Genomic DNA, 26,215 nt, shown 5'->3' with positions numbered 1-26,215 from the left:
TGTTGCACAACCACAACTCCCAGCATGCATGGACAGCCGAAGTGTATGCTCGGAGTTGTAGCAGTGTGCCTCCAGCTGTTGCAAAACTACAACTCTCTGTATGCCCTTCGGCTGTCAATGCATGCTAAGAGTTGCAGTTTTGCAACAGCTGAAGGCACACTGGTTGTGAAAAAGTTTGTGTCGTAACTCAGTGTGTCGCAACCAGTGTGCCTCCAGCTGTTGCAAAAAATACACCTCCCAGCATGCACTGAGAGACCGTACATGCTGGGAGTTCTAGTTTTGCAACAGCTGGAGGCACACTGGTTGCAAAACTCTGAGTTAAAAAGGTCACTGTCATGAAAACTAATTTTTGCTATTGCACTCCTTATGGTAAATGAAAAATATTTCTAATATACCTTGTTTAAAAAAAAATGACGTTCTATGTTTTATTTGTGCTTAAAAAAGCTCAAGACACATCTCATACACAGACTTTGGACCAAAGTCCGAACACAGCAAGTGCCGCCTGGAGTGCTGAGGGGGGGGGGGGGGGGGGGGGGAAGAGTCCAGCCTCATCCAATCAAAGCTCCTCTCACACATAACTGCCATATGCTGTTGGCTGGACACCCCCCTACCCCTCAGCACTCCAGGCGGCACTTCCTGTGTTCGGACTTTGGTCCAAAGTCTGTGTATGAGTTGGGGGAAAATGTGCTCGAGTTTATAAGCACAAATTAAAAACATAGAACACTTCATTTTTTTTAAACAAAGTATATTAGAAATATTTTTCATTTACCATAAGGAGTGCAATAGCAAAAATTAGTTTTAATGAGAGTGCCCAATTAAGTAACAAACTCTCAGTGTTTCATAACCAATGTGCCACCAGCTGTTGCATAACTACAACTTCCAGCATGTATGGTCTGCCAGTGCATGCTGGGAGTTGTAGTTTTGCAACAGTTGAAGGTTTGTCCCGTCCCGCCCCCCCCCCCCCCCCCCCCACACACACACACACAGGCAAGGGTGTACAGTGAGTTTTCTGCTGCAAGTTTGAGATGCGGCAAATTTTCCGCTGCAGTTTAAACTCCCAGCGAGAAACTCGCTGTAAACCCCTGCCGGAGTGAATGTATCCTAAAAATTTTTACACTAACATCCTGGTGTTGCCCCATACTTTTAATTTTCACAAGCGGTAAAAGGAAAGAAAAGACCCCTCTAAAAATTTGTAACGCAATTTCTCCTGTGTACGGAAATACCCCATATGTGGATGCAAAGTGATCAGCGGGCACACTACATGGCTCAGAAGTGGGAACTCACCATGTACATTTGAGGCCTAAATTGGTGATTTGCACAGGGGTGGCTGATTTTACAGTGGTTCTGACATAAAGGCAAAACAATAAATACCCAGATGTGACCACATTTTGGAAACTACACCCCTCACGGAAAGTAACAAGAGGTATAGTGAGCCTTAACACCACACAGGTGTTTGACAAATTTTTGTTAAAGTTGGATGTCACTATAATGCTGGTGTTACCCTACATTTTTCATTAACGCACATGGCCCCTGACTTCTATTCCAACCAAATACGCTCTCCAAAAGCTCAATGGCACTCCTCTTCTGAGCATTGTTGTTTGCCCACAGAGCACTTTACATCCAGATATGGGGTATTTCCATACTCAGAAGAGATAGGGTTACAAATTTTGGGAGGCTTTGCCTCCTATTACCCCTCGTGAAAATGAAAAAGTTGGAGTAACACCAACATTTTAGTAAAAAAAAAATCTAAATTTTTCATTTTCAAGTCCAACTTAAGCGGGAACTTGTCATACACCTGTGGGGTGTAAAGGCACACTGTACTCCTTGTTACGTTCCATGAGGGGTGTAGTTTCCAAAATAGTGTGCCATGCGTTTTTTTTTTTTTTTTTTTTTTGCTGTTCTGGCACCATAGGGGCTTCCTAAATGCGACATGCCCCAAAAAAACATTTCAGCTAAATTTGCTTTCAAAAAGCTCAATGGCGCTCCTTCTCTGAGCTTTGTAGTCTGCAGAGCACTTTACGTCCGCACATTGGGTATTTCCATACTCAGAAGAAATTGGGTTACAAAATTTGGGGGGCATTTTCTCCTATTACCGCTTGTAAAAATGGTAAAATTTGGGAAAAAAGCATTTTAGTTAAAAAAAATAATAATAATTTAACCATCCAATTTTACCGAAAAGTCGTCAAACACCTGTGGAGTGTTAAGCCTCACTGTACCCCTTGTTACATTCCTTGAGGGCTGTAGTTTCCCCAAATAGTATGCCATTTGTTGTTTGTTTTTTGTTTTTTTATTAATTATATTTTTTTGCGCTGTTCTGGCACCATACAGGCTCATTAAATGAGACATGCCCCCCAAAAACCATTTCTGCACAATTCACTCTCCAAAATTCTATTGTCGCTCCTTCCCTTCTGAGCCCTCTAGTGCACCCACAGAGCAATTGACATCCACATATGAGGTATTTCCTTACTTGAGAGAAATTGGGTTACAAATTTTTTTTTATTTTTATTTTTTTTTTGGGGGGGGGGGGGGGGGGGGGCTTTTTCTCCTTTTACCCTTTCTAAAAATTCAGAAACTGGTTTTACAAGAACATGAGTGTAAAAAATGAAGATTTTGAATTTTCTCCTTCACTTTGCTGCTATTCCTGTGAAACTCCTAAAAGGGTAACACAATTTCTGAATGGCATTTTGAATACTTTGAGGGGTGCTGTTTTTATAATGGGGTAATTTATGGGGTAATTCTAATATGAAGAATGCACTTCAAAATTTGAAATCCACTTAAAAAATGAATTGGTCCCTGAAAAACTCAGATTTTGAAAATTTTGGGAAAAACTGGAAAATTGCTGCTGAACTTTGAAGCCCTCTGATGTCTTCCAAAAGAAAAAACATGTCAACTTTATGATGCAAACATAAAGTAGACATATTGTATATGTGAATCAATATATAATTTATTTGGGATGTCCATTTTTCTTTTAAGCAGAGAGTTTCAAAGTAAAAAAAAATGCAAAATTTTAAAAGTTTTCATCAAATTTTGGAATTTTTCACCAAGAAATGCCGAGACAGCCATTTGCTGTTCCTGAATGCTGGGAGTTGTAGTTTTGCAAGATTTAGAGGGGGTTCAGGCTGGAGATCACTGACAGTGGTCTCTAAACTGTGGCCCTCCAGATGTTGCAAAACTACAAATCTCAGCATGCTAAGACAGCAAACTGCTGTCTGGGCATGCTGGGAGTTGTAGTTTTGTAATATCTGGAGGGCTACAGTTTAGAGACCACTGTCAGTGATCTCCAGCCTGAACCCCTCTAAATCTTGCAAAACTACAACTCCCAGCATGCCAACACAGCAAACAGCTGTCAAGGCATGGTGGGAGTTGTAGTTTTGCAACATCTGGAGGGCGACAGTTTAGAGACCACTCTCTAAACTGTCGCCCTGCAGATGTTGCTAGGCAACAGACTCTGCACACGCGGCGTCATACTTACCTCCACCGCCGCCATGATCACAGCCGCCGCCGCCGGGTAAGTGACCGCCGCTGCCGCCGCTATTACACGGTTCCCCCCGCTGTGCCCGGACACCGATGGGTGGGCATAGCGGGGGGAACCGAACTTTAACCCCTCCGCCCCCAGTCTGCTATTGGTCGGCCGCTCCGCCGATCAATAGCAGGGATAGGAGGGGTGGCAACCCTGCCACCTCACTCCTATCTCTTCAAGGGGGATCGAGGGTGTCTTGGACACCCCCGATCCCCCTTATTTTATCGCGGCGCCGCGATTGATGGGCAGGGGGAGAGCGCTCCCCCTGCAAACACCGTAGATGCTGTGATCAGAACTGATCACGGCATCTATGGGGTTAATGCTGCCGGGACCGGCGCGATCGCGGCCCCGGCAGCTGCGGTGGGACTCCGGCTGTGATTGACAGCTGAGTCCCACCCGCGATCTCCTGCGCTGCCCGCGGCAGAGCAGGAGATCGCTTGGACGTATGCATACGTCCATTTGCGCGAACGTGTAATTCGCCTGGACGTATGCATACGTCCAATAGCGGGAAGGGGTTAAGGACCCAGCCATTTTACACCTTAGGACCCGGCCATTTTTTGAACATCTGACCACTGTCACTTTAAACATTAATAACTCTGGAATGCTTTTAGTTATCATTCTGATTCCGAGATAGTTTTTTCGTGACATATTCTACTTTAACATAGTGGTAAAAAAAATTTGTAACTTGCATCCTTTCTTAGTGAAAAATTTGAAAATTTTATGAAAAATTTGAAAATTTTGCATTTTTCTAACTTTGAAGCTCTCTGTTTGTAAGGAAAATGGATATTCAAAATATTTAAAAAATTTTTTCACATATACAATATGTCCACTTTATGTTTGCATCATAAAATTTACAAGTTTTTACTTTTGGAAGACACCAGAGGGCTTCAAAGTTCAGCAGCAATTTTCCAATTTTTCACAAAATTTCCAAACTCACTATTTTTCAGGGACCAGTTCAGGTTTGAAGTGGATTTGAAGGGTCTTCATCTTAGAAATACCCCACAAATGACCCCATTATAAAAACTGCACCCCCCAAAGTATACAAAATGATATTCGGTCAGCCTTTTCACCCTTTAGGTGTTTCACAGGAATAGCAGGAAAGTGAAGGAGAAAATTCACAATCTTCATTTTTTACACTCGCATGTTCTTGTAGACCCAATTTTTGAATTTTTACGAGGGGTAAAAGGAGAAAATGTATACTTATATTTGTAGCCCAATTTCTCTCGAGTAAGCACATACCTCATATGTCTATGTAAAGTGTTCGGTGGGCGCAGTAGAGGGCTCAGAACCGAAGGAGTTACAAGGGGATTTTGGAGAGTACGTTTTTCTGAAGTGGTTTTTGGGGGGCATGTTGCATTTAGGAAGCCCCTATGGTGCCAGAACAGCAAAAAAAAAAAAAAAAAACACATGCCATACCATTTTGGAAACAAGACCCCTTGAGGAACGTAACAAGGAATAAAGTGAGCCTTAATACCCCACATGTGTTTCACGACTTTTGCATATGTAAAAAAATAAAATAAAATTTCACTAAAATGTGTGATTCCCCCCAAATTTCACATTTTTGCAAGGGTTAATAGCAGAAAATACCCCCCAAAATTTGTAACCCCATCTCTTCTGAGTATGGAGGTACCCCATAAGATGACCTGAAGTGCACTACGAGCGAACTACAATGCTCAGAAGAGAAAGAGTCATATTTGGCTTTTTGAGAGCAAATTTGGCTCGAGGGTATGTCGCATTTAGGAAGCCCCTATGGTGCCAGGACAGCAAAAAATACCCACATGGCATACCATTTTGGAAACTAGACCCCTTGAGGAACGTAACAAGGGGTACAGTGAGCATTTACCCCCCACTGGTGTCTGTCAGATCTTTGGAACAGTGGTCTGTACATCATTTTTAATTTGCACAGCCCACTGTTCCAAAGATCTGTCAGACACCAGTGGGGGGTAAATTCTCACTGCACCCCTCATTACATTCCGTGAGGGGTGTAGTTTCCAAAATGGGGTCACATGTGGGGTTTAGTTTTTTTTGCATTTGTCAAAACCGCTGTAACAATCTGCCACCCCTGTGCAAATCACCTCAAATGTACATGGTGCACTCTTCCTTCTGGGCCTTGTTGTGCGCCCCCAGAGCACTTTGCGCCCACATATGGGGTATCTCCGTAGTCGGGAGAAATTGCATTACAAATTTTGGGGGGCTTTTTTCCCTTTTACCTCTTGTCAAAATGAAAAGTATAGGGCAACACCAGCATGTTAGTGTAAAAAATTTATTTTTTTACACTAACATGCTGGTGTAGACCCCAACTTCACATTTTCATAAGGGGTGAAAGGAGAAAAAGCCCCCCAAAATTTGTAAGGCAATTTCTCCCGAGTACGGCGATACCCCATATGTGACCCTAAACTGTTGCCTTGAAATACGACAGGGCTCCGAAGTGAGAGCGCCATGCGCATTTGAGGCCTAAATTAGGGATTTGCATAGGGGTGGACATAGGGGTATTCTACGCCAGTGATTCCCAAACAGGGTGCATCCAGCTGTTGCAAAACTCCCAGCATGCTTGGACAGTCAACGGCTGTCCAGCAATACTGGGAGTTGTTGTTTTGCAACAGCTGGAGGCTCCATTTTGGAAGCAGTGGCGTACCAGACGTTTTTCATTTTTATTGGGGAGGGGGGCTGTGTAGGGGTATGTGTATATGTAGTGTTTTTTACTTTTTATTTTATTTTGTGTTAGTGTAGTGTAGTGTTTTTAGGGTACAGTCACATGGGCGGGGGGTTACAGCGAGTTTGAGCTGCCGCGCAAAATTTGCTGCATCGCAAACTTGCAGCCTGATACTCACTGTAAGCCCCCTGCCCATGTGAATGTATCCTGTACATTCACAGGGGGGGGACCTCCAGCTGTTGCAAAACTACAACTCCCAGCATGCACAGTATATCAGTGCATGCTGGTAGTTATAGTTTTGCAACAGCTGGAGGCACACGGGTTGGGAAACACTGAGTTAGGAAACAGACAATGTTTCCCAACCAGTGTGCCTCCAGTTGTTGCAAAACCACAACTCTCAGCATTCTCAAGCATGCTGGGAGTAGTAGTTCGGCAACATCTTTAGAGCCAGATGTTGCCGAGCTACAACTCCCAGCATGCTTGGAGTTGTAGTTTTGCAACATCTGGAGGACTACAGTTTGCAGACCAATAATACAGTGGTTCCCAATCTGTGCCCTTCCAGATGTTGCAAAACTACAACTTCCAGTATGCCAAAACTGTCCAGGCATGCTGGGAGTTATAGTTCTGCAACATCTGAAGGGCCAGATGTTACAGAACTACAACTCCCAGCATGCCTGGACAGTAAAGGCATGCTGAGGATGTGTAGTTTTGCAACATCTGGAAGGGCACAGTGGTCTCCAAACTGTGGACCTCCAGATGTTGCAAAACTGCAACTCCCAGCATGCCCAGATGCAAAGGGCTGTCTGGGCATGCTGGGAGTTGTAGTTTACAGGGTCCCAATACAGCAATGCATGTCGCTTTACGGCGACGTGCATTGCTGTAAAGGGCCTGACCGCGGCTGAAGATCCACTCACCTGTCGCCGCCGCCGCCTTCATCGCCTGGATCCGGGTCTTCAGGGACGAGGTAAGTACCGGGGCCGGTCCCCAGCACTCCCCCGTCGCGTCCTCCGGTCTTCCTCCCGTCCTCTCCGGACTTTCAGGGGCCGGGCAGGACGGGAGGAAGTAACCCCCCCCCCTGCAATTGGTCGGTTAACTAACCGACAGATCGCAGGGTATAGGAGGAGGTGGCCGGCTTGCCACCTCGCTCCTATATGTTAGCATGGCCCTGGCTGTCTGTGACAGCCGGGATCATGCGAAATTACCGGGCGGTCGGGTCCCAGAGACCCGATCAGCCCGGTATCGCCGCAGATCGCAAGGGCGATTTCCCTTGCGATTTTCGGCAATCGCCGACATGGGGGGGCTACATGGCCCCCCTCGGCGTTTGCCCTGGATGCCTGCTGAAGGATTTCAGCAGGCATCCAGTTCCGATCTCTGCCCGGCACGCGGCAGAGACCGGAAAACGCCAGGGCGTATGGATACGCCCTGGGTCCTTAAGGCCCAGGTTGTGAGGGCGTATCCATACAGCCCTGGGTCCTTAAGAGGTTAAGGTGAAAATGGGCTTGGTCCTTGAGGGGTTAAACCTTTTGTAGAGGATTTTATTTTACTACACCTAGTTTTGGGTCAGCTGCAGAGCTGACCCGTTTCAGAGCATGCTGGGAGTCTTCGTTCTAGTTTTAGTTCAGTTGCAGAGCCGTAGGGTTTTAGCATGTCCTGACACAGCCTATGGCTCTACAGCTCACCCAAACCAAAACTACAACTCCAAGCATGGAACATGGCTCTTGGACCAGAAACTATTGTGCACTCCTGGTCTATGATCCCCTTTGTGCTGACTAATGCCTGTTTACCAATATTTTTGTTGTACACACAGTATTTACATGTGGGTACATTACATTATTTAATGTAATACACACACATTACAGTATAATTAGCTTTCAGAAACCAGCAGGGATGGCACACAATGTCATTTTCTGGCAGGGCAGGGACAGGAGGTGACTGGGCAGAGCGGCCACCTAAGTGGTGTCCGTGTCATGGGCCCCAAGACAGAAATGATATGGATCCCTAGGCTGTAGTGTTCTGAGGTCAGTGCAGGAAGAGGCCGGAGGGGGAGACACAGCTGATTCAAAAGGTTTGCGCTATGTCCTCCTACCCGGCTCCTCCCCAACTGAAAGCCAAACCTGCTGTACACATAAGACCTGTTAACCACATAATACCTGTTAACCATAGTGACGCAATCTTGTGCTAGAAATAGCAGTTATGGCTTAATGTATACACAGACCTTAAAATAATATATAGGCAAGAGTCCAGTTTGACCATTTCCAAGCCTCCCTGTCTCAGCCTGAAGACCTAAGCAATCTGTAAAACGTGTTACTAGGAGCTTTCTGCATAAAATTTTTTTTTATTTTTTTTTTTATATACAGCAAGTATTAGCAACCTGCCTGCCAAGATAAGAGTGTTCTTAAAGGAGCTATACAGTATCAGAAAAACATGGCTTTTTTCTTCAAAAAGAGCATCACCCCCTGTCTCCAGATAGTGAACCCCGTTTAAAGGGGAACTCTAGACTTTGAAAACTTATCCATGCATTGTATATGGAAGCTCCGAAGATATCAGAGTGCTGCACTCCTATAGAGAATGCATAGAACATGTGCCGATCCACCGCTCCATGCAGTGTGGAGAGCAAAGGGCCCTGTTCTGGAGATTGCAGGGGGTCCCAACAGTCAGACTGCTCACGATTAGAGATGAGCGCAGTTACAGTGATTCGATTCGTCACGACCTTCTTGGCTCGGCATTTGCTTACTTTAGCCTGCATAAATTAGTTCAGCTTTCAGGTGCTCCGGTGGGCTCAAAAAGGTGGATACAGTCCTAGGAAAGAGTCTCCAGCCCACCGGAGCACCTGAAAGCTGAAATAATTTATGCAGGATAAAGTCCGCAAACGCCGAGCCGAGAAGTTCGTCACGAATCGAATCACTGTAACTTCGCTCATCTCTACTCACGATCAGACACTTATTCTTTATCTTGTGGATAAAGGCTACGTTTTTAAAGGAATATCTCTCATGGAGGAATTTTTTTTTTTAAATGCCCAGGCTGCAAGAAAATAAAACAATGCCGTGGCTCAATGCATCACCCTGCTTCTCGGCCTATCGCCGGCCAAGGCCAGACATTGCTGCGGCTGGCGATTTGCTGACCGGCAGCATGACGCACTGACCACGGCCAGACCAGGAAGAAGACGGCGAAGCAGAGCAATATACCGGGACAAGGTTCTGGCAGGAAAGTCCCCTTTTTTTTTTTTTTTTTTTTTTCTTGCAGCCCAGGCATTTTGGAAAAAAATATTCCTCACTAAGTCTTTTTTAAGTGCTAGATTACCTCTTTAGATTAGGTAAGGTTAGGTTCACACCTGCATTGGCAGGCAATTTTACAAAAGTATGCACATTTATGAGCACAAAAAAAAGATATTCCGCAGGGTGCACATACATAATAAAAATTGGTGCATATATGTTGAGAGAGGTATACACTATTGCCTGTAATCAAAATTTCTACCTCTGGTAACAAATTTCTAGTAATGCAATGCTATAAATATAAGTAAGGGTAAAAAAAAAGCACCTTACCTTTACTGCCATTATCTGCTCACTAGGTACATGTCGCATCTTCTCTACCACTCCATAGGCTCCTCGGCCCAGTTCTTCAATCGGTAGTAAGTCATCAGCTTTTACCTCAAAGTTCTAAGCACAAAAATATAGGAGAACATTATAAATGACCAATTGCCCATTATACAATCACTATGACTGGAATACAGTGGCATGTGTGCACTAACAGCATACACAGCGCCGCAGTCACTGTGTCGGCCAAGCTGAAGGCCCGCAGTGCCGGAGTGATTATATGGCCTGGAGGGCTGCCAATAGGGTCATTCCCATTTGAATGGCACCTCCTTCCCTCGCAGGCCAGCTGAGAATGTGCTGCGTAATTAGAAAGCCCTTGGCACAAGGCATCATCGCATGCAGCTCATGGAATGGACTTAACTAACTGCTTACGAGCAGAGCCAAGAGCAAGCGGAGTTGTGCTGTGCATGTCATTACTGTGCCAGGGCAAAAGTTTCTGCAGATACCAGTTTTTGACAGCACGTAAAGAAAAAAGAAGCCATTCGCACTTATGCTTCCTATGGCATCACACAGAAGGGTTTTAAGTCAGACTGTCGTGGTATGCTATCAAAGTTAAGCCCGTCAGGAGGATTGTACATATTTTGGCAGCTCCAGGAAAAAATGCTCCACTGGGAACACAATGTTCCATTCTTATGCCATGGGCATATCAGAAGTGACAGGTACACAGAATCAGACTTAAAATAAAGAACAGCTCATTCGCCACCAACTTTGAAAAGTTTCCACCAAGCTCTGCCGCCTGGCTCCTGTAAACTCAGCAGGTCTCCTCTAGTCGACAGATGGGATTAAGAGTGAACAGCGTACAAGCTTTTGTTGGTTACAGGTCCCATGTAGTATATTAATGAAAATTAAAAATTTCATAAGAGAATTTCTTAAATAGCAATTCCATACAATGTTATTACAGGAAATTTTCATGGTGCAGATCTGTAAATGGACACAAGTTTGTAGGCAAATGTGTGTGCCGACTGGTCTATGGATCGTAAGAAATAAAATTAAAAAAAAGGCATCAAGGAAAAAAAAAAAAAAGAACACAACTGCGAATACAACATTAAAAAAAAAAGCATTAACAAAAATGTTTTAGCCTTCATTTTGAAATACATCAAAAGCACAAGACCAGACAAAAAATAAAAGCAAATAAAAACACAAACCAGCACATGAATATAGCAAGCATAAGCTATATGAAACCCTTCTAGAAACAATAACTCCAGGGCTGAATAGGCAAAAATTTAACAAACCTGTCATAAATATCCAAATAATAGTATGTCAGTTGAATATGAGCACACAGTATAAATACTAGGTAGATCGTAAGTATAAAAAGTAACAATGATAACTGCTACTAAAGTGCCAGGTAGTAAGAGAAATAAAGAGAGCTTATACCTGTATAATACAAAAATAAACAATTACACATAAGTGCTCAAGTAAGATCCAATAGGTAAAGCTCAGTCACCAAACTGTACAAAAAAAGTCAGCCGAAAGTGACACGTTATTTCACCATAGAGCTGTCAAGTCAATACAGCCAACATGTTAAAACATAATACTTTGAAATGACAATAGCCATCTAAGTAACAAAAACATCCCCTCCAATTTATAGCTTCTTACAATTTTTTTTCAGAGGATCAGCACTGTACATAAGGATAAGATAAATCAAGGCTTCCCTCTCATTTGAACAGCAGCACTTACTGTAACCATTTCAGTGCTGTCCTTTGATTGGCTAGGCAAGTATGAAAAAGGAAGTAACTGTGTGTGTACAACTGGCAAACATCCCAGTCCTGTTACCACTCCCTAAAATGGAGATAATTAGATATATGTGCATCATTAATCAATGTACAGTAAAATGCTTGACAACTTTCTTCTGTATGTTGTATTTCAATTATTCACATTCTCCAACGCATCTGCTTGCTGGGGTGAATGAGTAAATTCATGTTAACAGCCACAGGTAAATAATCCCAAGGGCCTAATATTACTCACAATATTTGTGAACTAAATACATCAGCAACTCATATTTCTACTGTGCTGGTTGTTACAAAGTAACAATATAAAATGTATGTAAAAAAGTCTGCAGTTCAAACTGTACAGAGAGGATATATTCGTGACATGGCAACACACTGAGTAAAGGCGTCCATACACAAGAGAAAAGTCAGCTGGACTGGCCGAATGTCTAATGTGTATGTATAGGCACCTACAGGCCAGGACACCGATCGGCTGAAGGCACTGCCCACCACTGTGGCAGTGCACCTAGGGATACCGCCACTGCGGCAGCGTTGGTAACCGTGAGTAGCCACCTGAGGGCAACATTGTCACCAGGTTAATATAAGCATAAGAGTTAGCACCATTATTGCATAATCCGCATAGGTGCTCCTACTATTTACATCTTTCTATCTTTGTAATTAGTTTAATTATTGATAACATTTATCCTTGTACTGTATCTTGCCTGGTTAACCCCTGATGAACCCACCGATGTGGTTGAAACGCGTCGGGTACCACGGAACAAGGGCTATTTTTTACTACTAGGGATTTCTAGGGTGTAGTCCAAGGGGTAGATCGGGGCAGGGGTCACCCTTTCTAGGGCGAGTGCTCCGACGGTCCCTGTGGGAGCAGGGGTAGACCTCACCACATCTCCCCAACAGGGATTACTAGGGTGAACAATTATTTGTGTACCCTGCTCTTCTAGACCCTATCCCTCTATACAATACACACCTCATCTATACACGGTCTGTATTGCTTATCACAGATCTGGTGTCCAATTACCATACTGGCTTAATTTTGTTGTGGGGCCTATGCTTTTAGAACGTGTCTGATTATAAGTTATATTTTAAGTGTGTACCCCCCTGTGATTTCCATTAATTTGTTGAACTTAGACCTACAAATTTGGGCTAAACTCCTTTCTATCTGAATAAAGAAAGTTCTCCCACATTTGAGAAGTCTGGAAGAGTCTGGTTTCGTGTCGAAAGAGAGGGCCGTTTTAATATGGACAGACTCCTCACATCTAACTTGCCCACACCACCCCACTACCATTGGTCCTTCTCAGTGTAAATGCCGAGAAGGCATTTGATAAGAGTAAATTGGTCTTTCATGAAAGCAACTCTGTAAATTCGGATTCCCAAATGCCTTCCTTTCTGCAATCTTTTCCCTATATGCCCAACCATACGTTTCCTTTTAATAAAATGATTCACTTTCCCTCCTTCTCAAATAACTGATAGTACTAGGTAGAGCTGCCCGCTCCTTGCCCACCTTATGTGCTGGTAATTGAAACTTTATTACAAAAAGTCAGCCAGCTCGTGGACATAATTTCTCCTGAAGTTGTGCAGAAGCCTTTGAAGACATTAGCTTCTGCAGATGATCTCCTTTTCCTCCTCACTAAATCTGCCCTGCCTGGTGCGCCTGTTCGAAGAATTTGGCAAATATCAACAAAATCAGAACTCCTAAACCCTTCCTCCTACCATGGGCCTAGTCAACACTAAAGTATCTAGGGGTCTCAATTCCTAATGCAATCCATAAGATCTATCACTACAATTTCAAATCCCACCTCCTTGAAATTTAGTCACCTCTGGCAGTATACGAAAACCCACTCATTTCCTATCTGGGATGCCGAAATGTTCTCCAGTGCTTTGTGGTCCCAAAAATTTACTAATTACAAATACTCCCCGATGCACTTCCCTGATCTTTCTTTAAGTCTATTAGCACACTTTTCTCTAGATATGTGTGGAAGCAAAAAACACCCCAGGCTAATTGTTTACTTGTAAGGTCCAGCAAACAAAGGAGGCATTGGCCTTCCGGATATTCACGTGATTTATAAAGCAATTCAGGTGCTGAGGTGGGCTGTCTAGCCATCTTCTCCTTTCTCTGCTCTCACATGGGCCTCCAGGGCATATGGTGATGACCTACTTAGGGACTTATGGATAACCCTCACCAAGAAATATATCCAAACCAACCCTGTTCTCTTCTTACGGGCTATCATTGCTGTCTTTCCTCTCTCTTTCCTGTCCTGCCCCAATTTCCCCCTTGCTACCTTCCAGCCTTTAACCTGTAATTATGAATTGTACCTCTACTACATTCTCTCCTATGGGGTCTAAGTTGTGCCAAGTGCCTATATTCCAACTATTCCAGGATGGAAGGGTTCCCACCGAGTGAGAGCTGAAGCTCTTATTACCCTCAGAATCTATTCGTCCTACACATCGCTCATTACAAATTGTTGCTCCGATTTCCTCAAACTCCATGGAAATATACACAGCCAGATGGACTTTGAAGCTTCGCTTCTCTCTCCACCACCTAGTGCCTTCAAATTGTACTCTGATGTGACTCTGTTCGACTATTCCTACAGACTGGGTAGTATTGTTATGTGGGAGATGGAACTGGTTATCTCTCAGGGATTCTCAAGATGTGTCCACCTCAGGGAATCGCACTGTAACATTTTGTATAGATGGTACAAGACCCCCGAGTTCCTATTTGTCCATGGCCTCTCTACCTCAAATCTGTGCTGGAGATGTATGATACAAGTTGGGAATCTCACACACATCTGGAGTACTTGCCTGACCCTCAAGCCATATTGGGAAATATAAAGCAGTCTATTCATTCCATCACAGGTTACTCCTTGCCCCTCACACATGCTCTGGTCCTTCTGGGTCACTGACCGCCCATCTTTTAGCTGCAGCTAAATCACGGATTCCTCTTAAAGGTCTTCAATCCCATCTGCCAACTCTGGATGAATGGATATCCAAAGTCCACCAGATCAGTAGGTTTGAGGAAATGTCTAGAAGATCAGACAGACTGCATGATTCCTACCGAGCATGGTCACCCTGGTTAAACCCATAATTCAATGTCACGCTACATAATCTCCTCTCCAGCCCTTATCACTCTAGGTCTAGACTCATGTGCCTCAATTGTGGTTATAATGTTTCTTTTAGGCATGCACCGAAAGGGAAATTTTGGGCCAAAACCGAAAACAGAAACTGAAAATGCATTGCCCCCCCTTTTTTAACCCCTTAAGGACATAGCGTTTTTCCACTTTCATTTTTTCCTCCTTACATTTAAAAAATCATAACTCTCAATTTTGCACCTAAAAATCCATATGATGGCTTATTTTTTGCGCCACCAATTCTAATTTGTAATGACATCAGTCATTTTACCCCAAAATCTATGGCAAAACGGAAAAGAAAATCATTGTGCGACAAAATGGTAGAAAAACAATAAAAAAAATTTTTTCACTTTTGGAGGCTTCCGTTTCTACGCAGTAAATTTTTCGGTAAAAATCACACCTCTTTATTCTGTAGGTCCATACCATCAGCTGTGTCCTAGCTGATCGGGACATCGCGATTTTATCGCGATGGTCCCGATCAGCCCGACTGAGCAGCTGGGAAGCTTTCACATTCACTTTAGATCCAAGTTGATAGCCACATCTAAAGAGTTAATGCCGGACATCTGCCGGAACAGTGATGTCGGGCATTAGCCACGGGTCCTGGCTGCTGACTGCAGCAGGGACTGTGCGGGTATGATGCGAGCTCAGCTCCTGAGCTCGCTTCATAACCCTCCCTTGCCGCAGCGCCGTATAAACACGGTGTTTTGCGGCAAGGGGTTAAATATAGTTTTTGTTACATTTTATTTATTTATTTTTGGGATGTGAGGAGACCAAAATCAGAAAATATTTTTGTGTTGACGTCGTTGACAGTGCAGGATCAAAAACATAATTTAATAGTTGGGACAATTACGCACGTGGCGATACCAAATATGTTTATTTTTATAATTTTTTTATATGGAAAATGGGAAAAAGGAGGGTGATTTAAACTTTAAATATTGAAGGGGTTAATGGATTTTTTTTTTAAACTTTTATTTAACCCGCTTAAGGACCTATTTTCACCTTAAAAGGGGTACTCCTGCCCTATCCAAAGGAGGGGGATAAGATGTATGATCGCACCCACCTTTGTGAGCTCTGGAGGCTCAGAGTGTGAAGCGTGACGACCATGGGGCCGGAGTATCGTGACGTCACAACCCCATCCCTCCCCCGACCCCCTCAATGCAAGTCTATGGAGAGGTCGTGACTGCGGAGAGCTCACAAAGGTGGGTGCGGAATGACAGATTGCTTGGGGGCCCCAGTGACGGGACCTCCGCGATCATACTTCTTATCCCCTATCCTTTGTATAGGGGATAAGTTGTATTAGGAACCCCTTTAAGGGGACTTGTTTTTTCCTCCTTCCCTTCTAAAAATCATAGCTCTTTCAATTTTGTACCTACAGACCCATGTAAGGGCTTGTTTTTTGCGGCACCAATTGTACTTTGTAATGGCATCACTTATTTAATAATATAACATTCAGCAAAACTCCCCCCAAAAAAAATAAATATTATTTGTGGGGTGAAATAAAAAAAGAAACACCATTTAGTAACTTCCATTTCTATGCAGTGAACTTTTCGGTAAAAATTACACTATCTTTATTCTGTAGATCCATACGGTTACAAGGATACTCAATTTATACAGGTTTAATTTTATTACTTTAAAAATTATAAACTACAATTTGAATGTTTAAAATTGGCATCTTCTGACCCCTATAACTTATTTTTCTGTGTAAGGGGCATTTTTTGTGCAGTTGACTGTAGTTTTTATCGGTACCATTTTTGTTTTGATGGGACTTTTTGACCGCTCTTTATTAATATTTTTATGGTATATGAAGTGACCAAAAATTAAATTTTTTAAAATTTGGTATTTTTTTTAACATGTGCGTCATCGACCGTGTGGTTTAGCTAACCTTATATTTTAATAGTTTGGACATTCACGCATGCAGCGGTACCACATATGATTTTTATTCTTTATTATTTTAAAAAAAATGGGAAAAGAGGGGTGATTAACATTTTTAATAGGGAAGGGGTTAATAAATTTTTAAAGCCCCCATAGGGCTGGAGCAGTAGATCGCTGATCGGATGAGGGAGAGGCAGGGGAGGATCCTTGCCGTCGTATGGTTAGCTGATCGGGACATTGTGATTTTGTCGCAATAGATCAGCTACGCTGAGCTGCCGGGATTCTTTTACTTTTCGCTTTAGATGCCGCAATCAACTATGATCACGGCGGCTAAAGTGTTAATGCTGGGCATCGGCCCGATCAGCCATGCCCGGCATTAGCAGTGGGTCCTGGCTGCCCGTAGCAACCGGGACCCACCAGGTGTAACCCATTCTCAGTCCGTGAGAACGGTTTAAACCCGTTAAACTGGACCGGAACGTACAAATTCGCCCGAGTCCTTAAGGATTGGGGATGCAGGGCGTACAAGAGGTTAAAGGGGTACTCCGATGAATATCTTATTTTATTTTTTAATCAACTGGTGCCAGAAAGTTATACATATTTGTAAATTACTTCTATAAAAAAATAAACTTAATCCTTCAAGTACTTCTTAGCAGCTGTATACTACAGAGGAAATTGTTTTCTTTTTGTATTTCTTTTCTGTCTGTCCACAGTGCTCTCTGCTGACACCTCTGTCCATGTCAGTAACTGTCCAGAGCAGGAGAAAATCCCCATAGCAAACCTATGCTGTGCTGGACAGTTCCTGACACTGTGGAGCACTGTGGACAGACAGAAAAGAAATCCCAAAAGAAAATAATTTTCTCTGTAGTATACAGCAGCTAACAAGTACTGGAAGGATTAAGATTTTTTAATAGAAGTAATTTACAAATCTGGCACCAGTTCATTAAACTTTCTGGCACCAGTTCATTAAAAAAAATAAAAATTTCCACCCGAGTACCCCTCCAGAGTGGATTGTCCCACTGGACCACCAGCCACTGTCAGCTTTGACAGCAGCAATCTAAAGTTTTTTTTTTCTAGTCTATGAAGTGACCAAAAATACACATTTCTGGACTTTTTTTTTTTTTTTTTTTACGTTTATGCCATTGACCATGTAGTTTACTTAAAGGACAACTGTAGTGGTACACATTTATATATGCCCGTGCCTCAAAAATAAACAAACTAAACTTACCTTAACCCCTTCCCGCAGAATGTCATATATAAACGCCGGGTTGTGCAGTGCGTTCGCGCATCCCGGCGTTTATAAATGACATGCAGTTAACCCGGCGATGCGCAGCATCGCACGGGTTAACTGGCAGAAGTCCCGCTGTTTCCAGCAGGGGACAACTTCTGCTTCACCCCCAGGACCATCAATTGATGGTCCTGGTCAGCGATCACTGTGATTGGTCCCTGTGGACCAATCACAGTGATCTGGGGTGAAAGTTCAGATCCCCCGCACTGCCCGCCCCTGGAAGTCGGGCAGAACGGGGGACGAAGGCTGCGGGGGCTCGCGGGGACTCGCGGGGACCTGCGGCACACGGGGGGGAACAGGAGGGGACCGGCGGACTTACCTGATCCAGCGGCGGGACCGAGGAGCAGCGCGGGACCGGCCACGTGGACGAGCAGCGACGGGACCGGCAGGTGAGTATATGGTCCTCAGAAGCAGCAGTGAAGATCTTCACTGCTGCTTCTAGGAGTCTGAAAACTACAACTCCCAGCATGCCTAGACAGCCTTTGGCTGTCTGGGCATGCTGGGAGTTGTAGTTTTGCAACATCTGGAGGGCCTCAGTTTGGAGACCATTGTATAATGGTCTCCAATCTGTGCTCTTCCAGCTGTTGCAAAACTACAACTCCCAGCATGCACTGACTGTCCAGGCATGCTGGGAGTTTTAGTTAAGCAACATCTGGCCCTTCAGATGTTGCCGAACTACAACTCCCAGCATGCCCTTCAGCTGTCTGGGCATGCTGGGAGTTGTAGTTTTGCAACAGCTGGAGACACACTGGTTGGGAAACATTGTTTCTAACTCAGTGTTTCCTAACCTGTGTGCCTCCAGCTGTTGCAAAACTATAACTCCCAGCATGCACTAAAGACCATGCATGCTGGGAGTTGTAGTTTTGCAACATCTGGAGGGCCCCAGTTTGGAGACCATTGTATAATGGTCTCCAATCTGTGCTCTTCCAGCTGTTGCAAAACTACAACTCCCAGTATGCACTGACTGTCCAGGCATGCTGGGAGTTTTAGTTCAGCAACATCTGGCCCTTCAGATGTTGCCGTACTACAACTCCCAGCATGCCCTTCAGCTGTCTGGGCATGCTGGGAGTTGTAGTTTTGCAACAACTGGAGACACACTGGTTGGGAAACATTGTCTGTTTCTAACTCAGTGTTTCCTAACCTGTGTGCCTCCAGCTGTTGCAAAACTATGACTCCCAGCATGCACTAACAGACCATGCATGCTGGGAGTTGTGGTTTTGCAACAGCTGATGCAAGCCCCCCCCGCCCCGCCACCCCCGTGAATGTACAGGGCACATTCACATGGGCGAGGCTTTTACAGTGGGTTTCTCGCATCTTGAGATGCAGCAAATTTTGCGCTGGGAAACTCGCTGTAATCCCCCGCCCATGTGACTGTACCCTAAAAACACTACACTACACTAACACAAAATAAAATAAAAAGTTAAAAACACTACATATACACATACCCCTACACAGCCCCCCTCCCCCAATAAGAACGTCCGGTACGCCACTGTTTCCAAAGCAGAGCCTCCAGCTGTTGAAAAACAACAACTCCCAGTATTGTCGGACAGCCGTTGACTGTCCAGGCATGCTGGGAGTTTTGCAACAGCTGGAGGCACCCTGTTTGGGAATCACTGGCGTAGAATACCCCTATGTCCACCCCTATGCAAATCCCTAATTTAGGCCTCAAATGCACATGGCGCTCTCACTTTGGAGCCCTGTCGTATTTCAGGGCAACAGTTTAGGGTCACATATGGGGTATCGCTGTACTCGGGAGAAATTGCGTTACAAGGTGTGGGGGGCTTTTTCTTCTTTAACCCTTCATGAAAAGGAAATGTTGGGGTCTACACCAGAATGTTAGTGTAAACATTTTTTATTTTTTACACTAACATGCTGATGTTGCCCTATACTTTAAATTTTCACAAGAGGTAAAAGGGAAAAAAGCCCCCCAAAATTTGTAACGCAATTTCTCCCGACTACAGAGATACCCCATATGTGAGCGCAAAGTGCTCTGGGGGTGCACAACAAGGCCCAGAAGGGAGAGCGCACCATGTACATTTGAGGTGATTTGCACAGGGGTGGCTGATTGTTACAGCGGTTTTGACAAACGCAAAAAAAACAAAACCCCACATGTGACCCCATTTCGGAAACGACACCCCTCACGGAATGTAATGAGGGGTGCAGTGAGAATTTACACCCCACAGGTGTCTGACGGATCTTTGGAACAGTGGTCCATAAAATGAAAACTTGTACAGCCCACTGTTCCAAAGATCTGTCAGACACCAGTGGGGGGTAAATGCTCACTGTACCCCTTGTTACGTTCCTCAAGGGGTCTAGTTTCCAAAATGGTATGCCATGTGTTTTTTTTTTTGCTGTTCTGGCACCTTAGGGGCTTCCTAAATGCGACATGCTCCCCGAGCAAAATTTGCTCTCAAAAAGCCAAATATGACTCCTTCTCTTCTGAGCATTGTAGTTCGCCCATAGTGCACTTCAGGTCAACTTATGGGGTACCTACATACTCAGAAGAGATGGGGTTACAAATTTTGGGGAGTATTTTCTGCTATTAACCCTTGCAAAAAGGTGAAATTAGGGGGGAAACACACATTTTAGTGGAAATTATTATTTTTTTTTTTACATATGCAAAAGTCATGAAACACCTGTGGGGTAATAAGGCTCACTTTATTCCTTATTACATTCCTCAAGGGGTCTAGTTTCCAAAATGGTATGCCATGTGGGTATTTTTTGCTGTTCTGGCACCATAGGGGCTTCCTAAATGCGACATGCCCCCCGAGCAAAATTTGCTCTCAAAAAGCCAAATGTGACTCCTTCTCTTCTGAGCATTGTAGTTCACCCATAGTGCACTTCAGGTCAACTTATGGGGTACCTCCATACTCAGAAGAGAAGGGGTTACAAATATTGGGGGGTATTTCCTGCTATTAACCCTTGGAAAAATGTGAAATTTGGGGGGAAACACACATTTTAGTGAAAAAAAAATATTTTTTTTTACATATGCAAAAGTCGTGAAACACCTGTGGGGTATTAAGGCTCACTTTATTCCTTGTTACGTACCTCAAGGGGTCTAGTTTCCAAAATGGTATGCCATGTGAGGGTTTTTTGCTGTTCTGGCACCATAAGGGCTTCCTAAATGCAACATGCCCCCAAAAACCATTTCAGAAAAACGTACTCTCCAAAATCCCCTTGTCGCTCTTTCCCTTCTGAGCCCTCTACTGCGCCCGCCGAACACTTTACATAGACATATGAGGTATGTGCTTACTCGAGAGAAATTGGGCTACAAATATAAGTATACATTTTCTCCTTTTACCCCTTGTAAAAATTTAAAAATTGGGTCTACAAGAACATGCGAGTGTAAAAAATGAAGATTGTGAATTTTCTCCTTCACTTTGCTTCTATTCCTGTGAAACACCTAAAGGGTTAAAATGATGACTGAATGTCATTTTGAATACTTTGGGGGGTGCAGTTTTTATAATGGGGTCTTTTGTGGGGTATTTCTAATAAGAAGACCCTTCAAATCCACTTCAAACCTGAACTGGTCCCTGAAAAATAGTGAGTTTGAAAATTTTGTGAAAAATTGGAAAATTGCTGCTGAACTTTGAAGCCCTCTGGTGTCTTCCAAAAGTAAAAACTCGTCACTTTTATGATGCAAACATAAAGTAGACATATTGTATATGTGAATAAAATTTTTTTTTTATTTGTAATATACATTTTCCTTACAAGCAGAGAGCTTCAAAGTTAGAAAAATGCAAAATTTTCAAATTTTTCATCAAATTTTTGGATTTTTCACAAGGAAAGGATGCAAGTTACCACAAAAATTTACCACTATGTTAAAGTAGAATATGTCACGAAAAAACAATCTCGGAATCAGAATGATAACTAAAAGCATTCCAGAGTTATTAATGTTTAAAGTGACAGTGGTCAGATGTGCAAAAAACGCTCTGGTCATTAAGGCCAAAATGGGCTTGGTCCTGAAGGGGTTAAATACATACCTTCCAACGAGCCCCCGTTGGTCCGGGACAGGCCTCACGGTCCGGCAGTGCTGACGTCATTCCAGTTCCTGGGAACGGGGACGCCGCAGAGCCGCCGGCTGTAGTGATGTCCTGCCCCGGTCGGTGATAGGCTGAGCCCACTGTTATGTAAGAAGCCGGCCAGAGCTCCTTACATGACAGTGGGCTCAGCCTATCACGGGCCGGGGCGGGACATCGCTACGGTCGGTGATATGCCGACTGCTCTGCACGCCCCCGTCCCCAGGAAGTGGAATGACGTCAGCACTGCCGGACCCTGAGGCCTGTGCCGGACCAACAGGGATTCGTAGGAAGGTATTTTGTTTATTTTTGAGGCCCGGGCATATATAAATGTGTACCACTACAGTTGTCCTTTAACATTATATTTTAAATAGTTCGGGCATTTGCACACCATGTGTTTATGTACATTACTTTATTTTAAAAATGCCCAAAAGGGAGGAGATTCAAAAGGAAAGGGGGTAAAATCACATGTATTAATTTTTTTTTCACTATTTTTATCATGATCTCTTCAGATTGCAAAAGCTGTTTAATGCCGTGCTACAGCACAGCATTGATCAGTGTTATTGGCGCTCCATTGCTTCAGGCTCTCATGGCTTCCTGCAGCATTGGAGTGGTGATCAGACAGTGAGGAGCCAGATAAGGGACCTACCGCTGTCCGCTCAGCTAATTGGAAACTCCTGATTTCGTTGCGGTGCTCCAGATCAGCTCCTTGAACAAGCTAGGAACACAATTTACAGCATTTAGCACAGAATTGTTTTATTGTGGCATCTGTGTCTAAAGGGTTAATGTCTGACATTGGCCAGATCAGCTATGTCCGACATTAACCCTGTGTGACCAACAACTTTTGTCAGTTCTGATCGACATGCCAAATGTAGTTTTTAATGACCGTAACATTTTAGGTGTTGCTAGAATTTTTTTTTTTACTGGTCATCAGAATTGAGCATAAATTTTGGAATATTGGAGACTTATGTGCTACAAGAAATTCCTCCTGACAGGATTGCCGGTCGGGGCTTACCCAGAGGGTGTAGCATCAAGTATGAAGTCAGGAAGGAGTGGTCCCATGCATTACAATCAGGTTACAACAGAGAACCAGAAATCTTTACTATGTAGGCGACAAGCTGGATCAACCTTAGCTTCCAAGAAAAACGAGCACGCAATCCAGAGCAGTGTGCCAACCCCATTCCCCTTGGTTTTACCTGGTTATAATGTATACAGTCACATGCTACAGAAGTGGTCTTCAACCTGCGTACCTCCAGATGTTGCAAAACTATAACTCCCAGCATGCCCGGACAGCCAACTGTGCTACAGGTTTATGCACCCCCTGCAAAGCTTCTTGTAACCTGATATTAAACAACACTAAACCTTGTACATCATAAAGGGGATTCATGAATACCTATGAGCATTGCCAAAGGGGTTTGGCACTGCACAGAGCACATGGAATGACTGATGTGCAGAAGCTATTCCTGACTACATTTTTTTGCTGATGTTTAATGGAGAAAAAACTAAAGTGCTGTAATCAGGTCAAACATAAAGAATGTTGTCCTAAGCTCCGGGCAAAAATCTAGACAGACACCTCTATAGCTGCTTAATGGTTTTTTTTATTAATTATTGGGACGTTCAGCTGATAACGTGGTTATCGAATTTTCAAGAATTTTTTGCCCTATATATTACATCCTATATTATACTTTAGAGCTGCACTCATTCTCCTGTTTAGGTCACTCTGTACATACATTGCTTATCCTGTACTGATCCTGAGTTATATCCTGTATTATACTCCAGAACTGTACACACTATTCTGCTGGTGAGGTCACTGTGTACTTACATTACATTACTTATCCTGTACTGATCCTGAGGTATATCCTGTATTATACTCCAGAGCTGTACTCACTATTCTGCTGGTGAGGTCACTGTGCACATACATTACATTACTTATCCTGTACTGATCCTGAGTTATATCCTGTATTATACTCCAGAGCTGCACTCACTATTCTGCTGGTGGAGTCTCTGTTTACATACAGTACATTACTTTATACTGACTTACTGCTGGATGGAATTAATGGCCCCGATTAAAGAAAAACTGGATTTTTCCCACAATAACCAATCACAGCTCAGCTTTCACTTTAACTGAGCTCATTCAGATAAGAAAGCTGAGATGTGATTGGCTGTTGTGGAAAAATCTCTCCAATTTTTCCTCACAAAGACTGATAAGTCAGGGTCAAGGTCAATGTGTACCCACATTACATTTCTAATCTTGCAGTATTAGACTCAAAAGCTGGATTTACTAATCCTCAGGTTGCTTCTGGGAATAGACTTGTGGTCAGACATCCTCTGAGCCTTAGAGCAATGGTACCTGTATGTAGCATCTACTTTGGTGCAATAGTGGGGATATTTTTTTTTTTTTTTTAATAAAAAATAGTATTTTATTACTGGGCTGGGGAATCAAAGAAGCTTGGCCAGTGGTACCCTGGGCAGCCTCACCTCTCTAGCTTGCTTTCCCCACTCACACTAAGGCTGGGTTCACACCACGTTTTTGCAACACAGTTACTGTATCAGGGTTCCTCAAAACCTGACTAAACTGTATCAAAACGTGTGTACAAATTTGAAAGATGATGTCCGATTGCATCCGTCTTTTAAGAAAAAAAAAACATATTTTTTTACTTTTCACTACATTTTAAATAAAGTTTCTCTTGGTTGAAATTACAAGAAAAAAAACTGTGCAAAGTCAAAAACTGTATGGCACCATAAGACATTCGGTTCTGTACGGTACCCATTGACTCCCATGTTAAAAAAAAACAAAAAAAAAAACACCTATATGGTTTAATAAGTTTTTTCACCCGGAACAAAAAAAAAAAAATGTGGTAGACCATGGTTTTGGGTACGGGTAAAAATACGGACAAAACTGGATAAGACGCAAAAGGAACTAAAACTGATGATGCGTTTGACATATGGTTTACAATTTTAAGTCAGTCAATGCATACGGTTTTGAATACAGTTCTGTACGGTTTTTAACTTGAAACCGTATACAGGAACTGTATAGCAAAAAAAGTGGTGTGCATGCAACCTAACACTAACAAATTCAGTGGAAACGAGAAGCCTAGAGGCTAAAACTTTAGACACATTTTTAGTAGGTGACCAAGCAACACTTAAGTTTGGTGGTAAATTAGAGATTTTCCTGTGAGCATGGCTGCTGGCAGATGAACACAAATTGTGTGAAAAGTTAGTGCCCATTTAAGCTTTTGTTGATTTCCTCTATGTACAAACTAGACATTTCATAGACAACACCTACCTTCTCTCCTATCAGGATGCATGCTTTTGAGTCCAAGTCACGTGGTGGCCTAAGGAAAAGAAAGTATCTTCTATTAATACATGGTGCCACAGATCACATACTACAGACTGGTCATATACAACCCCTACTCCCCGCACAGTGATAAGCCTCACTACTGCAAACAACAAATGCACACTATAGAAATTCAGAAGGGAATTTCCACTCTGAATTCAGTCAGCGGATCCGCTAGGTTAAAGGGAAACGCCAATACATAAGTCCTTACCCCCTGCATCTCAGGCTCTCCCATAGAGAAACATGGGGGAGCATGTAAGCCACTGCATGAAGCGGTGGTCGTCAGTAATCTGAGCACAGAGCGAAGGTCACTCCGTGATTGAGGAGAGCCAGGGTGTCGGGCAGAAGATCGAAGAGGGTGCCAGGAGTCGGACAAACCGTGATCAGACACTTATCCTGTAGATAGGGGATAAGAACTTATGTAACAGAGTTTCCCTTTGTTTTCATACATAATTTGCAATGGGCTTTTCCAGGAAAAAACATTAATTCTTTTGGAGGAATAAAGTTCCACTACAGAGCTTTGAGCAGCCATTAAATGGGCACTGTCACCAACTTTTTTTTTTTTGATATGTTGTAGTACTTATGTACTACAACATATCTCTAACATAGTTTCATTAATATTATTTTTTTATTAAAATTGTTTATTTTACATGTTAAAACCACAGCCTTGCGTGACGTCATGCCTGAGTTCAGACCGATGCCGGCTGGGCAATCGGTCCGAATTCATTCAGGCTGCACTCGCTCCCTGCCTGTCAATCAGACAGGCGGGAGCGAGCACTGAGAATACAGAGGAGTGCATTGGCTCGCACGCCGGCCTCGCCTCCCTGCATACACACGCCGCCGCTGAAGTCCTGCACTCTACTCTACTACTTCGGTATGTCTTTTTTGGGGTGGGGGGAGCGCAGTGGGGAGCGGGTTACGCGGCTGTAACTCAGATACTGTTTGCACCACAGGGTGCCTCCAGTTGTTTCACAATTACAACTCCCAGCTTGCCCTGATAGACAATAGATGTAAGGGCAAGCTGGGAGTTGTAGTGGTGAAACAGGTGGAGGCTGTTTGTATAGGTAAACTAAGGGCAGAAGTC

At 43.5% G+C, this 26,215-nt stretch overlaps 1 protein-coding gene across 2 annotated transcripts in view; it reads right to left on the bottom strand.

The window, feature by feature from the left end:
* The window catches only part of MAP2K6 (mitogen-activated protein kinase kinase 6), a 70,053-nt gene that overhangs the window by 19,695 nt on the left and 24,143 nt on the right, over nt 1-26,215 (bottom strand). For both annotated transcript variants that reach the window (XM_056550202.1, XM_056550203.1), the window contains 2 exons: nt 25,081-25,129; nt 9,716-9,829 (listed from right to left, as the gene is read on the bottom strand). In XM_056550202.1, coding sequence (XP_056406177.1) covers nt 9,716-9,829; nt 25,081-25,129 — 163 coding nt within the window. The remainder of the gene's footprint in view (nt 1-9,715; nt 9,830-25,080; nt 25,130-26,215) is intronic.

The sequence above is a fragment of the Hyla sarda genome, chromosome 13, assembly GCF_029499605.1.
Source record: "Hyla sarda isolate aHylSar1 chromosome 13, aHylSar1.hap1, whole genome shotgun sequence".
In the NCBI taxonomy this organism is placed as follows: domain Eukaryota; kingdom Metazoa; phylum Chordata; class Amphibia; order Anura; family Hylidae; genus Hyla; species Hyla sarda.
Note: the sequence above shows the minus strand (reverse complement) of the source record. Positions and strands in the feature narration are given on the sequence as shown.